Below are 15,259 nucleotides of genomic sequence, written 5' to 3'. Positions count from 1 at the left end.
TGAACTCAAAACAGCTGTTAAGAATGTTTATTTTGTCTGCCACTTTTCTGATCCTGTACATGGGTGTGTATCATTCTTTAGCAAAGCAGCAGTGTGTCCTGGGGGATTATATGGTCACGAGGATTATGTATAAGAAGTGAATTCTCTGAAAATGAAGGCAAATGACAATGACTCAAACATAAATATCGATGACTTGTATTCATGCGAGATGTAGGGAATATAATGGCAACATTTGGAAATTTACGATGTATCCATTGGTTATATAATGAATATATTCAAAGAACAATCTAAACAAGCTTGAATGAGGTTTCACTTGTTTAAGTGACAGAAAAAACACTGAGGGAGTTTCAGGTTTAGTTACCCTTGTTGACGGTTTTAAATGGTGCAAAAATTAATCTTGATATCAGGAGGCCACCTCTGGATTGGTGACAATTCCCTAACTTCACCTCTCCTTCCATATTTAGGTGACTCACCTGCTGTGCATGGTGAGTCACCTAAAGCAGGCTTGGTAGATGGAAAAACTCTCACTGGGAAACTTCCCCATCACAATGCTTTGTTTTACACAATGTGCCCGCACAGAGATAGATTTGTTATTTTCTCTCATATTGTTCTCCACCTTTTCTCCAACAGCTAAAGCCAGCAGAGCGTGAAGATTCAGTTTTCTTCTCCTGTCACGCCATCAACTCTTACGGAGAAGGACGAGGCCTTATCCAGCTCACTGTGCAAGGTAACCATAACTGTATAAATTTGTGCGCTTGGTATAAATGAAAGCCTCACAAATCTTCCCTCCTTCAATCCAGAATGTTCTCTGTTTTGGCGCTACTTTCCTCATCCTCCTGGCTTTTGTTCACTCCCACTCTTTTATATCCTCAGAGCCTCCTGACCCTCCGGAGTTGGAGGTACGAGAAGTTAAAGATCGCAGCATGAACCTCAGGTGGACCCAGAGATTTGATGGGAACAGTGTCATTACCTCCTATGACATTGAGTATAAGAACAAGACAGGTGAGTTAAAATACTTCATTAATTTGAATGACAATTAAGAAAGAAAAGTCAGTCTAAAAGTAGAAAAACAATGCCAAACTGTCGGTTCTTCTTTTCTCTACGCTACAAAACAAGCTGAATAACCCAAACCAACTACTTTTATTCTCTTCTTCTTTTGTCAGATTCCTGGGAGCTGAAGCATGCAACTCGCAACATCTCCCCCACCAACAATCAGGCCAACATAGTTGACCTGCACCCTGCTTCTGTATACAGCATCCGCATGTATTCCTACAATTCTATAGGCAAGAGCGAGGCGAGTAAAGAACTCACCATCAGCACAGAGGAAGCACGTAAGTATGCTCACAGCTCTGCTTTTATTTTTTATTTTACCTTTGCTTGTTGTAGAAGCTCTGTGCTGACACTGAAATCTGTCCTTGAAGAAGCATTTTGTATTGAAGGTGTATCTCAATGAAAGTGAGAAAAACATCTATTCAAGCTGTTCAACGGAATATGTATCTAGAAGCTACATTGTTCAATAGTTGTAAAAAATTGCCTCTACACAAGTTGGTCTGTGTTTCTTTTGCCCTGCAGAGCCTGATGGCCCTCCTATGGAAGTGATCCTGCAGCCAGTGACCTCTCAGAGCATCAGGGTCACCTGGAAGGTAACTCATTCAAATCTGTATTCCTTTTCAGCTTCATTGTAAGGGTAACATTGTGTTTCTACTTCTTTATGTTTTCTTGCCTGCTCAGTAACCATATATGCATTTTCTATCCTGACTCCTTTTTAGCACATCTATTTAATTGAGGTGGCTCAATGATCATGCAATTTTTGAATAGGGTAAGATGATTCTGTATTTCATCCTCCAGGCTCCCAGGAAGGAGCTGCAGAACGGGGTGATCCGAGGTTACCAGATCGGTTACAGAGAGAACGGCCCAGGCAGTAACGGCCAGTACAGCATTGTGGAGATGAAGGCCACGGGAGACAGCGAGGTCTACACCCTGGACAACCTGAAGAAGTTTGCTCAGTATGGTGTGGTTGTCCAGGCCTTTAACAGAGCCGGCACAGGGCCCTCCAGCTCAGAGATCAATGCTACTACACTGGAGGATGGTAAGGATCAGGGGGAATAAAACACACACAGCATATTTCAGTGACAAACATCAATGAGGGAAGTATGTTTAACAGCACGATATATTAAAAACCACAGTAAATCGTAAACTGTCAGATATTCTGTGTAAATATCTTCTGTCTGTTGTGACTTTGATTCTTAGTTGCGTTTTCTCCGTCTGATCTGTCAAATCACGCCATGCTTTCTTAGCTAAAATTACTGCATTCTCTCTGTTCTGATTTTAGCTATTCTTTATATTTTGAAATACAGTTTGCAGCAGGAATGCAAAGCTTTTTACAAACACAGAGGACACACATAGTCTCACAAACCCAGCTCACAAAGGAGCTTTGCTAATGGATTGAGTTATTCCTCCACAGTCAGACATGCAAAGAAATCCTGAAGGGTTGATGGATATTTAGTGAGTCAATGACTGAATGAATTAACAAATCAACAACAAACAAAAAAACTGCATCTGGCTGTGAGAGAAGGGTGCATGTTGAAGCAAAAAACTAAAAATCAACAGTTTCCTTTCTTGTGTGAACTCGTGTTCCTCTTGTCCACACCTTCTACCAAATACGATTCAAGTTTTTAACCAACTTTTGAGAAATGTTGCTAAAAAAAAAAAGAAAGCATAAAGAAAGAAAAATGAGCTGAAAATTGATATACATACTCTTTGGTGAGTATGATCAAAGTATTAGACTTCTTGATCAGCATTATTTCTCACAGCAAAGACATTTTTTGGACATCTTTTTTAAAATGAGAAGTATGGTCCTCTTTGACAAAGGGCTTGTGTGCAGCAGTTATGCTGTTGGGCAATGGTCTGATGGCCTTAATTGAGTTTTTTTTTGGAAGGGGTCTTAAAACACTAAAGGAGACAATACAACGTTTATTTTTATTGATTTCTTTTAATAATATAAGTGAGTTATGCAGTGATTGACTTTTTACTTTAAAAGGAGCACAAAAAGTCCAAAACAAGATGAAGGATGGTAACAAAAAACTAATAAACACATACAAAAATGTCTCTATTTCCCCCTTTTTTTTTGTTTCTCAAAAGTCATGATTTACCCCCTGATTCCTCATTTTCCCACTCTTGATCCAAAAATGTTAAGCTGCAGTTTATGGTAGATCTGATTGCTTTATCTTAGTATGTTTCAGTCTCTTTCATACATCACCAACATAACCTTGAGTTTTTGAAATACACATACAAACACATTTGCTGTATACAAAGATACACATACACACACTCACACTCAGTCACCCATACACACACACTCACGCATAAACACACACACACACACACACACACACACACACACACACACACACACACACACACAAACATACATACTTATCTTCCCTGTAAACAGTTGGACAGGCCCCATTGGTCCAGAGCAGGCTAAGCCCTCCAGCTCTTCCCTGTGGCTGTCACCAAGGCGACAGTGATATTGATGGCCATTATGATAATAGTGATAACAACAAGCATACTAAAAATAATAATAATTAGCTTGTCTCTCTCTCTCTTTCTCTCTCTCTGCTAGCTTCCTGCTGTAATTATCCACAGCTGAGCGCTTTGTCTCTTTGCTCCCTCCTTTCATGTTTTTTCTGCCCTTCCCTTGTTCCCTTTGCTTTTAACTGTCTTCTTCCTCTGCCCCTCATCCCGTCTCCTCCTCCCTGTAGAACCAGTCCAAAACTGCCTTTCTCCTGTATTCCACATCTTTCCTAGTCCAAATTCATTTATAAAAGTGTGTTTTATACCTCAATAACTTTGATGTCCAATGCTTTTTTCATTCTTAACACACATTAGGCCCTTATGCTGACATTTTGGAGACACCTAAACCAGCCCTTCTTTTTGTTGACATCTTTTTTTCAGGGTTTTTTTTTCCAAAGGTGTGATGAGGAAAACTGGAATATGTTTTCTTCTAATTATTTTGGACCGAAAGGTTTATTCATGACTGTTTCAGTCTCCTAACCCTTCTTCTTCCGTCCTCCTCCTCACCAGCTGCAGAGACACTATCTGGTGGACTTGGCCCTATCGCTCTCTTTCATTGCTCTTTCTGTCTTTGAGTTGGCTCTCTTCCTCTCTTCCTGCCTCTCCCTCCTCTCACAAGTTGACTTCTGTTCCTCGTCCACAGTGTGTGTGATTCAAAGCCTCAAAGACTAACAGTCAGAGATGGCCAATAAAAGAGACACCTGGGCTCACGAAGACAGAAGGAGTCTTGTGCAGAGAAATAAAGATGGTGGTTGTAGAGATGATCCTATACATCAGGCTGGGCGCATGTCATGAGCTTTATATCCATCACTGGCTCTTTACTAAATGAAGGTTTGATATGGAAATATTTCACAGGGTTCAGAGCGGGTCATTTATTTATTATCAGCCGGAGTCCTTGTTTTGAAGAGAAAATGGCCATCTTTGTTCATATATTTTTCCCAATTATGAGCCCACGACCTCTCAATAAACATTACATTACATTCTCCTTCTGTTTATCTATAAAAAAAAAACACAGCCCTATAGACTCTTACTGTACATTGAAATAGAGACCAAAACTATTTATAGAAACAAAATAAAATGCTTTATGTTGGTAGTGTATGAGAAGATTCAAATTACATAGATGTGCAATGTCTTTGGTTAAATGATTTAATATTATTACCTTCTATGAGAGTTGGGAAAGACAGACTCTGATGCTTGATAGCCAGAAAGTAAGGGTTATTTTTTTTTTACAGCTCTAAAGTTTCTTAAAAGAGAAATTAAAATGTGCTCCACCTCCCTGACACATCAGAGGAATAATCCTAAAATGTAAGATAATAATATGAACCTGAAGAAATGGGTAATAAATAAATGCACAATAAATCTAGAATAACTGGTTCTCAAAGTTTTCTCAATCAACATTTTAATTCTGATAGAGGTCAGGAAAAGGCTTGCATGGAATACATATTATGTCTTAATAATGTCTTATGTCTTAATCCCAGTGTGAAATCTGATTTTATCATACCTTGAACCTACTTGAAGAATTCATTGATATTCCCAAATGTATCATTGTAACTAGCTCAATCAAATAATTGTTCTCTTTTCTCATCTTTCAATGAAGAGACAATTTATTTTACAGATATAATTAAAACTTATTTGATACATAAATACACTTGGTTTATCTTGCCTTCTCCTTCTCTCTCTCTCTCTCTCTCTCTCTCTCTCTCTCTTTTTGTGTTCAGTACCCAGCCAGCCTCCTCAGAACGTGCGAGCCATTTCTGTAACCTCCGACGAGGCAGTGATCACATGGGCTGAACCGCCAAGGCTGACGCTACACGGCGTCCTCAAAGGATACCGTGTCGTGTTCTGGGCGGTGTTTCCTGACGGAGGTGTGCTGTTGAGTTTTTCTCTCGTTTTACTCAGACACTACAACATCTCACTCTTTAGCCTAAGCGTATGTCTGTCCATTTTATTTCTCAGAATGGGGGGAAATGCAAAACATCACAACCACCAGGGAGCAGGTGGAGCTCCGAGGCCTGGAGAAATTCACCAACTACAGCATCCAGGTGCTCGCCTACACTCAGGCCGGAGACGGTGTCCGCAGCAACGTCCTGTATATCCAAACCCGGGAAGACTGTGAGTCCACATTTTCACTCAAATGAACCAAAGAACAGCACAAAAAACATCAGATTTTTTTTGACCACACCTTTGGGGAAAGTGTAAGGGTTGGATGCAGTGTGGGAGGCAGAAAGCCAGGGGGGTAGAGGGGGTCTTTATAAGACTGAGGATGCTGATTAAAACCTCTTTGTGCTCTGATGTGCCATTACCAGTGCTAATGAGAATTAAGAAGCAAAAAAGTGTGTGTGTGTGGTTAAGGAGCCTTAGGGTGTGGGTCCGTGCGTGTGAATATGCGGAAGTGTCAGCGGGGGTTAGTTGTGTATTTGCCTGTGTACATGTATATGATGTACAAGCTAGAGTGTGTGTGTGTATGTAAATGTGCTATTGTTTGTGTGCGAGTCTAGCTCTGCATCCAGCACAAGGAGAGGGATTAATTCTTTGTGGCTTAAAGAGAATTAATTTTGTGCTTACACTGGCGGGCTGTGGATTACATCCGTATCCGCCTCCCTTCTCCCTCCCTGGGGCCAGGCAGAGGAGGAGGCAGGCGTCTGGAGATGGAGAAACTGAGTGAGAGAGGGAGCTCATGAGAGAGAGAAGGGGGTGGTGGGGGGGGGAGACAGATATTCTAAGAAGTGTCATTTCATAAAGGGCCTTTATTCTCTCTTCCTAACTGTATCTCCATTTTATGAGTCTGCCTTGCTGCAATAGCTCTTCAAATATACATTGTGTTAGTCTTTGAGTTGTGTGTGTTTGTGTGTGTAGGGGAGGCTGAGTGTTTCCTTTTCCCTGATGCGGGTTGACACTGTGTCCAGGGGCAACCTCTTCTCATACGTTCAGTGTTCTCTGTCTCTGTCGGTCTTCCCATTTCCTTTGCCCTCAGTTCTGTCTGTAGCATATAGAAAAGTGTTTGCAGCGATTGTGCAAACAGAGAATTCTCCGCCTGCCTTTCTCTGCCTCAGACACTTAGACTGAAGACAGTAGACAGTAAGCATATTAGTGAAGACAGAGATGAGTTTTTCACTTCCCAAAACCCTGAGGGCCACAGCATTTTGTCCCTTTGAAAAGCTCTGTGCACGCTTACTTTTTGTCTGCATGTTAACTCATGGATTTAGTGTTTATTATAGTATGTTTACTTTAAATTTCTGCATTATGTCTAACTCTAACTCTCTATTCTTACCTTGTATGTGTTCAAACGAATCAATTTCACCCCACTCAAACGAAAACAAAACATGTTTGCTCTGTTTTGTTGATCTATATGAAGTAGACTTTTTTGAACCCTGATGAGGCTGTAATACGTCATGCTAACATTTAAGAATACAAACTGTTTTTGAAAACATCACTTTTCTTCTGGAGGTGAAAGTCAAGTAAAGAAGAATGATCACTCAGTCCTTCATGTGTTAAGATGCTTTATAGGAGGGTAAGGTTGAAAGAGTCTGTGTCCAACCACAGTAGGATACAGGTCAAGTACAGCTTGTTTTGTCAAGCTATCAGCTCTAAACCAAGCAGTTACCTGTTCTGTTGAAAAATGAAACCAATGTCATAGTGCAACAAAGTGCAGTACCTAAAGTGTCCACTTGAGGCTGGCTGCAAAAGCCAAGGATTCCCCATTATGTCCCCATTATCAAACCCCCTCTTTTAATTCAGTTTTATTTTAAGATTTTGAAATGTTCTTTAAACTGTAGTGCTTTATACAGCACTTTGATTTAAAGCGCTTTAGAAATAAATGTATTATTGTTATTTTTATCAAAGCATAATGTTTTTAAATGCATTCAATTATAATTTTTAATTAGGTTAAAAATGATGCATACATTTGCAAAATTAGTGGGGTAGCTGAATTTGCTGACAGGAGGGCGCATTGCAGCTGCTTAGCATGAGGCTTAGGGCCGCCCTCAACTCCATCGCTTTCCCTGATTGTCGATTGATTGAAAGTTAGGTGGAGAAAGCATTTTCAGTATGGTCACTGCCATTCTTTGCTTCAAAACACCTTTTCTCAAGCCACTGAGAAACGACATCCATTTCCTATACAGTGTACTTTGTTCTTAAACCAAAGGTAATGGGTTTTCCATACTGAAAATACAATTTCCAACATACAAGTCATATCTAATATGTACAGGTTCGGCATTTTTGCATAAATATTCAGAAAGATGAATAGGTTATGTAGAAAAGATAGATTTTCTGGCAATCAGCTGTGATTTTGAATTAGATATTGCAGGTGAAAAGATTGATTTTTGTGTGTTAAACTCATCACTTGTCTGAAAAACTGATTTGGGGCCTGAGGAGGATTTGGTGTGTTGGGTTATTACACAGCCATCATAGCTAGAATGGTTTTACTAACAATTTGCCAATCAATAATTTTACAGCACAATTAAGGTTTCTGCAGCCTCTTCATTTAATATGCCCTCCATTTCTGTCCTTTTTCTCCCCTCCTTTATTTAGACCCCGGACCCCCGGCTGGCATCAAAGCTGTGCCCTCCTCCGCCAGCAGTGTTGTGGTGTCCTGGTTACCACCTCACAAACCAAATGGAATCATCCGCAAGTACACCATCTACTGCTCCAGCCCTGGATTAGGCCAACCGGTGAGTCAGAAGAGGGGTGCACAGAGTTTCAGGGGTGGAGAAGTGAATGATAGAGGAAAAGAAAGAAGAGGTCCTCCCAACATGGCTGCTGATAAAGAAGACATGTTCTCTTTCTTTTTTAGAATATAGCTCCTCTAACACAATTTACATCCTGCTAAGATAAATGCAAACTGATTAAATTGTGACACTGCTCTGCATTTGCGTGTCTTATGCAGTGTTGTGTATGGGTGTGTGTGTGGTCTGGTGCTGCAGTCTCAGCAAGATGTGTGTGTGTGTGTGTGTGTGTGTGTGTGTGTGTGTGTGTGTGTGTGCGTGTGTGTGTGTGTGTGTGTGTGTGTGTGTGTGTGTGTGTGTGTGTGTGTGAAATGAGCTCTGCTCATACCGCAGTGTGTGTGCATGCAAGCTCACCCTCCAGCCTCATTTGCATATCTGCGTCTCATCACGTTGCCAGGACAACCTCATCTGTTCATCAACGAGGGCAGAAAACAAGCCGGCAGCAAACACACACTTTTACTTACGCACAGACACACACAGACACACACAGACATACACACAGTCACAGACATCTATCCATCTATCTATCTATCTATCTATCTATCTATCTATCTATCTATCTATCTATCTATCTATCTATCTATCTATCTATCTATCTATCTATCTATCTATCCATCCATCCATCCATCTATCTATCTATCTCGTTCTCTCTCCCTCTCTCTCTCTCTGAAGCCCCCATGCAGAGTTCAGGATGATTACTATGTAAATGAGTGCGACTGGAGAGAAGGAAGGAGGGATAGGGGGGAGGGACACACTGTGCGGGGAGTACTTTTGTTCCTCTTTTCATTATCTCGCTCTATCGTTCCCCGGATCACTGCTATCTCCATGCCGGAGGAATATTTTAATATCCGTTACAGCAACACACACTCTGTCACTCCTCCCTTGCTTCCTCCCAACATCTAACCACCCACCCATTCATCCGTCCATTCATTCTTCTATCCATCTATCCATCCATCCGTCTGTGCATCTGCCTGCAGTGGGGAGTAAAGACAAATGGTCAGAGAGGAGAAAAAGAAGACGCTGATTTACGTAAGAGTTAGAGGGAGAAATCCAGAGAGGATGTAAAACAGAGGGGGGTAATGCTGGATAGATTGAAGGGAGAGCGAGGCCCCCGATGACAGGCGAGTGCGGAGAGAGACACGGGGAATGAAGAGAGCGATGAAGAGTGATGGCAGGAGGCAGAAGGGAAGGATGGCACAGTGGGCTGAAGGATAGGCAGAGAGGAATATACAGAAGGGATGCAGACAAGAGGGATGGATGATGTACAGGGAACACAGGGAAGTAATAAAAAGCCCAGTGGATTCCTCCATGACGGCCTGCTCATAAATGTGAAAAACAACATGAATACTGGTGTCTTTTTGCCCAGGAAAAAAAGTGTATTTTGCAGACAACAACCCAGCGGGCGAGTACGGAGCTCAAGTGTGGGTGTGTGTGTGTGTGAGTGTGTGAGTGTGTGTGTGAGAGAGAGAGAGACAGACAGACAGAGAGAGAGCCCGGTTACCTGAGGAGCAGATGAAGAGTTGGAGTTAAGGGAATAAGGGTATAATTGGTGGGTAGGTGAATAGTGACTGGCAGTCAGTAAAAAAAAAAGTGCTGCGTGTGGCTGTGTGTGTGTGTGTGTGTGTGTGTGTGTGTGTGTGTGTTACAGGGACAGTGATGCATATACGCCTAGACAGCGGACACATGGCTGGGTTAAACACACTTCAATTACACATCCACCTCCAGGTCATGTACGCCACTGGATGTGTGTGTCAGTTTGTTTATGTATTTGTGCTGGCTTATCTGACTCTCCTCTCCTCTTCTCTCCTCTCCTCTCCTCTCCTCTCCTCTCCTCTCCTCTCCTCTCCTCTCCTCTCCTCTCCTTTCCTCTCCTCTCCTGTCATTGCTGATGCCTGCAGTAGATAGGCCTCATTAGTGTATGACTGTTCATGCTATCTCTCACTGACTCATTTATATGTCCCCCATTGTCTTCCTCTATCTCATATCTCTGTTTGCCCTCCCCCAGGAGAACGGAGGAACAGGAGGGTGGGCTTTTCTCTTCCCATCCAACCCTCATGTCTGTCTGTCTCTCTCCACCACTCCACCACCCCCCTCCCTTTAAGTCCATCTTTCCTCACAGCTTTTTTTTGGCATTTCGTAAAATTAAATGCCCTAGAACCTCGTTCCTTCCTTGCCCATCTTCCTCTCTTTTCCTGTAGCACTGACTGGAGGAGGAATGTGTTCACATTAGAATGATGTTCACTCAGTCCTTCATATTACTTCTGCCTCCCCAGTAAAGTGACAAAACAATCATGTCTATAACATTCCTGTGATTCTGGTTTCTGCTCCTCAACATGTTACAATATTGTACCTGTTTCCATGATGAATCGGTTTGTTTCAGTTGAATGCTTATCTACCTGATGCATCTGCTTCTTCTGCAGGGAAACAGCGACACATTGTACTGTAATATTTGAGGCTTTATGTGATATTTCATGTGATGATTTGAAGCTGCATTGAGCGCTGAAGTCACACACTTTAAATCTTTCTTTGATCTCTCTGCACCTCATAGATGCCCAGTGAGTATGAAGCCAATCCTGAGCTGCTGTTCTACAGAATCACTCACCTGAACCACAGACAGCAGTACCTGATCTGGGCTGCAGCTGTCACCACCGCAGGCCGGGGAAACTTCAGCGACAAGGTCACTGTGGAGCCAGCAGCCAAGGGTGAGTCCCCAATAATACAGTAGAAAGAATGGACTCGTCAAACTTTTTGAAATAATGAATGTCCTTAAGGTGCCTGGGTTTAATTAGTTACATTGTTGTAACTGCATTTAAAGGGAAAAATGACAATTCAACACATTAGCTGTTGGAGTCAAGTAGAGCGCCTGTGTTGCTGTTCCACATCTTTGTGTCAGACTTGAAGCTCCAGGCTAGATTTGCAGCTACTAGCATGTCATATTGAATATTTGGGCAAGCTGTGGGCTCATGAACTGCATTGAGGGAAATTACGGTGCCATGGTTTGACAATGAGGAGAACTATGTTAAATCTAAAAGATAATATCCCTTGTTTTTGCTTTTTGCAACAACTTAGATGTTTTTGTCCATCGTGAGTTTACTTCTTTTTTTTTAAATAATGCTCACTTCTTCACATAGAGATAACATCTTTGTTTCCAACTAAGTAATTTTTCGCAAGGATCTAGGGGCTTTTTCTCGTTGCATTTCAGTTGAAGGAAATGGTAAATGGACTTGAGCTTGTTTCGTGCTTTCTAGTCTTCTGACTATTTAAAGTGCTTTTACGCCGCATGTCACACATGCCTACACATTAACACACTGATGGCAGAGGTTGCTATGTAAAGTGACCATCAGAAGTAACTAATCCCTTTCCTACACATTTATACGCCTCCGACAAGGCAGTGGGAGCGACTTGGGGGTGAGTGTCTTGGACACATTGGAAATGTAGCTGCAGGAGCTGGGGATCGAACCCCGACCTTCTGAGACAGTTGAAAGCATAGGTTTGATTATACTCTACTTTTTCTCCCTCTCATAGGGAGCGTAACGACACAACTCTTATTGAAACCATTTTTTTGAATCAACATGCTTTATGACTCTGTGGAGCATGTGAATAATCTGCCTCTGTTTCGTCACTTGCTCTATACAACTCCACTCTGCACATTTTTCAACCTCTGCTTTTTTTAATGTGTAACTAATGGTGTGGGCTATTGATTTCAGAGTTCAGAGGGCGCTAGATGAACTGGCCTGAATCAGTGAAATGAAGAGTGGGAGGAAAACAGGGAGGGCAGCAGGTGGAGGGGGAAAAAAAGGAAAGATAATGACACGACAGGAGCAGAGTTAACTAATACACAAGACAATAGAGGGGCAGGCGGTGTGTTTAAGAAAATGAAGAGGGCAGTTAAATCAATACGCTTTGGATTAAAAGACGGGAAGAGAGGATGAATGGAGTGCACTTTCCATCATGTTATCCTTTTCTTTATCCATCCGTTCCTTTGACTGCTGGGTCCAAAGGTTCTGTGTGTGTGTGTGTGTGTGTGTGTGTGTGTGTGTGTGTGTGTGTGTGTGTGCGTGTGTGCGCGTGCACGCGGGTGTGTGCGTGCTCGTATGGGTGGGTGCGTCAGCTGATCGGCAGCTGTAAAAGGCAGTGTCCTCCAGGCTTGCCCACTCAATACTTCATTCAACCTTAACATAAGTGCACTCGAGCAGTGCCATTAAGCCTGAGAGAAAGAAACAGATAGAGAAAGAGAGGGAGAGCGGATGAGGGAGTGACGAAGAATATATTCAAATGCTTTTCTTTTCTGGACAATGTCACGTTTAACACAGTTTTTTCTTACTTATAGTGTGAATCAGGAAATGCATTGCATGCTCTCTTCGAGTGAATTGTGTTTATTGAAAGACTCCTGAATGGAAAACAAATCAATTCATACATTGCGTATCAGGCATCACATTTCTGTATCGATTAAACACGTTCTCAAGCCTCTACAGTGCTTTGTTATTGGGTTTGGAAATTGTTTATTTGACAACAGCAAGATAAAGCCATTGTTAGATATTAATAAGGCTATTGTATTTCATGTGTATTCTGTCTCTCTCTCTCTAATCTTTCATTTTACTCTTCATCCTCCACCAGCGCCAGCTAAGATCCTGTCATTCGGGGGTACGGTGACTACTCCTTGGATGAAGGAGGTGCGACTGCCCTGCGGCTCTGTAGGAGAACCTACACCTACGATAAAATGGACCAAAGACAGGTGAGAATCCTCCCAGAGATGTTATACATAAGTTGGGCAGTGTATTGTCCCTGTGATTCCTCTAAAGGTGATTAAATATTCAATTTTGGATCAAGAGAAGGTCAATCCTTGTTTGCAGCTAAAGAAGGTTCTTTTGATGTCAAATTGAAAAATGCTATGTTAGCATATCATTTTTTCACAAAATGGGGTTCTTCCATACAAACCTGTATCCTGACTTGATAAGAAAGTTCACAATTAAAGGTGACCTCTTGCATCTGCGCCTCCTGCTAATAACACTCCAGTGTTATTACACTCCATATCTGTTGGTGGATATTATTGACACTTCATGAGCACATCACAGGTATCAGCATCTGGGTATGTTCCCCGCATGTTTGACGTTGTATTCTCATTTTAAATTATCTTTGATAAAGTTACTGTTAAAGGAAGAATTAGTCTTAGCAGAGTCATATTGGTAAAGAAATGCTGCAAAAACTAAATTTTCATTCCTTCTCCGAAATTCAGTAAATCGGCCATCAACAAAAAGTGATTATTTTTTCCACCTCCAAAATCTGTATCAGTATCTGTTTTAAAAATCCCACATCACCTGGGCTCTCCTCAACTTTTTTTTTGTAACTAATACAATGTTTTCCATGATTGTCTCCTCTGCTCTCTTTCAGTGAGGACACAGCCATCCCAGTGTCTCTAGATGGACAGCGTCTCATTCTGGCCAATGGCACGCTTGTGCTGCGCTCCGTCAAAGCAGAAGATTCCGGTTACTACACCTGCACAGCCACCAACACGCTGGGCTTTGACACCATCATAGTCAACCTTTTGGTGCAAGGTAGTCAACAGCAGCAGAGTTACTATACCTCAATGAAAGGCAGTATAGTTTTCATATAACCAACAGCAGTTTATTTTTTACTTTGATAGAAAGCAACAATAATATTTTAGTGCCGATATTTATTATGTTTAACTCTGTGTCTCTTCCTCAGTCCCTCCTGATCAGCCTCGTCTAACTGTCTCCACCACCTCCACCTCCTCCATCACTCTGGCCTGGATACCAGGAGACAATGGAGGCAGCTCCATCAGAGGTATGATGCACAACAAAACACTTGACAGAATTTTGAAAAATGTGAATACAAAAAAATGATTTTAACTTCTGAGCTTAGTTTGCAATCTGTCTGTCTGTCTCTCTCTCCTTTACCTGACACATTGTTATGTGAATATTGATCTATTATTTATCAGTTCATCGAACTTCTGCTTTTATGTTCCCTTGTTAACTCTGTGTCTGTTTGATTATCGGTTTTGCTGGTGATTTCTGTTTGAAGTTGTCTATTGCTTTCTTGCCTGAAAGTGCATTCATGCAAACGTGGTTCATTCCCTTTTCTTTGTTGGGGCTGTTTGTCAGTTTGAGAGTGTGGCAGGGTTATCTTCTTGTTGCTCTTCATTTGTATATGAGACTTTCAAGAACCAAACATGTGACGGTTTCGCTTGAGTGGCTTAAAAATAACCGATAAGGACTTTGTGTATTACATAATTAATTAATAAAGTAAATACTCAAACACACAAAAAAAAATCACATGAGATTTCTTAACAAAACAACTCTCACTCTACTCTAAGTGAATTGTGTTGAACAATGTTCTGTTTTGTGTTTCAATGTGGTTCTGATGGAAGGAAGATTAAGTGAGACATGATGAGATATAAAACTTGTGTATCAGGAGTTAGCAGGTTTGTGTTAAAGTAAAAATTGACCATCAGTAGATTGGGCCTCATACATTCATGAAGCCTATTTCATATCTTAAAGCAGAATGTGTGTCTGTCTGCTCAGTGTCACAGTCAGCTGTGCTCAAGTTTGTTTAGTTATCACTGCTGCAGCAGCATCCGCACACTATTCCTTCCCAAAAGGAAAAAAAAATACATTAGGGTGTTTTATAAAAAAAGGCACAGCTGGTTGTATGAAATGAAATAAAAAAATAAAAAAATAGATAAAGTGAAAAAAATCCTGTAATCTGGTAATCCTACAGTGAGAATTGATGTTATGTTCTAAATCTTGTTATTGTGCTGTTCTCTTCACAATCTTGTTTTTATGTTTTCCTTCTTTCCTTTGACAGACTGAGAGTGACTATGAAAGTTTTTTAGAGTGAAAAAGAGGATCTACACATGTAAACCTGTCTGATGTGTTGGACTCTGTTGTGCCATCTGTTAGAGAGAGGACAGAGAGATGGTACAAAGAGTACAAAGAAAG

The 15,259-nt window shown here is 41.3% G+C and overlaps 1 protein-coding gene across 1 annotated transcript in view; it reads left to right on the top strand.

Annotated features, from left to right (window-relative positions):
• Positions 1–15,259, top strand: part of dscaml1 (Down syndrome cell adhesion molecule like 1) — a 100,269-nt gene that overhangs the window by 75,841 nt on the left and 9,169 nt on the right. The window contains exons 14-25 of the mRNA XM_065960106.1: positions 631–727; positions 874–1,002; positions 1,164–1,331; positions 1,573–1,643; positions 1,849–2,089; positions 5,295–5,441; positions 5,533–5,688; positions 8,107–8,246; positions 10,849–11,002; positions 12,918–13,035; positions 13,692–13,855; positions 14,007–14,105. Coding sequence (XP_065816178.1) covers positions 631–727; positions 874–1,002; positions 1,164–1,331; positions 1,573–1,643; positions 1,849–2,089; positions 5,295–5,441; positions 5,533–5,688; positions 8,107–8,246; positions 10,849–11,002; positions 12,918–13,035; positions 13,692–13,855; positions 14,007–14,105 — 1,684 coding nt within the window. The remainder of the gene's footprint in view (positions 1–630; positions 728–873; positions 1,003–1,163; positions 1,332–1,572; positions 1,644–1,848; positions 2,090–5,294; positions 5,442–5,532; positions 5,689–8,106; positions 8,247–10,848; positions 11,003–12,917; positions 13,036–13,691; positions 13,856–14,006; positions 14,106–15,259) is intronic.

This window comes from Labrus bergylta, chromosome 11 (assembly GCF_963930695.1).
Source record: "Labrus bergylta chromosome 11, fLabBer1.1, whole genome shotgun sequence".
NCBI lineage: Eukaryota > Metazoa > Chordata > Actinopteri > Labriformes > Labridae > Labrus > Labrus bergylta.
Note: the sequence above shows the minus strand (reverse complement) of the source record. Positions and strands in the feature narration are given on the sequence as shown.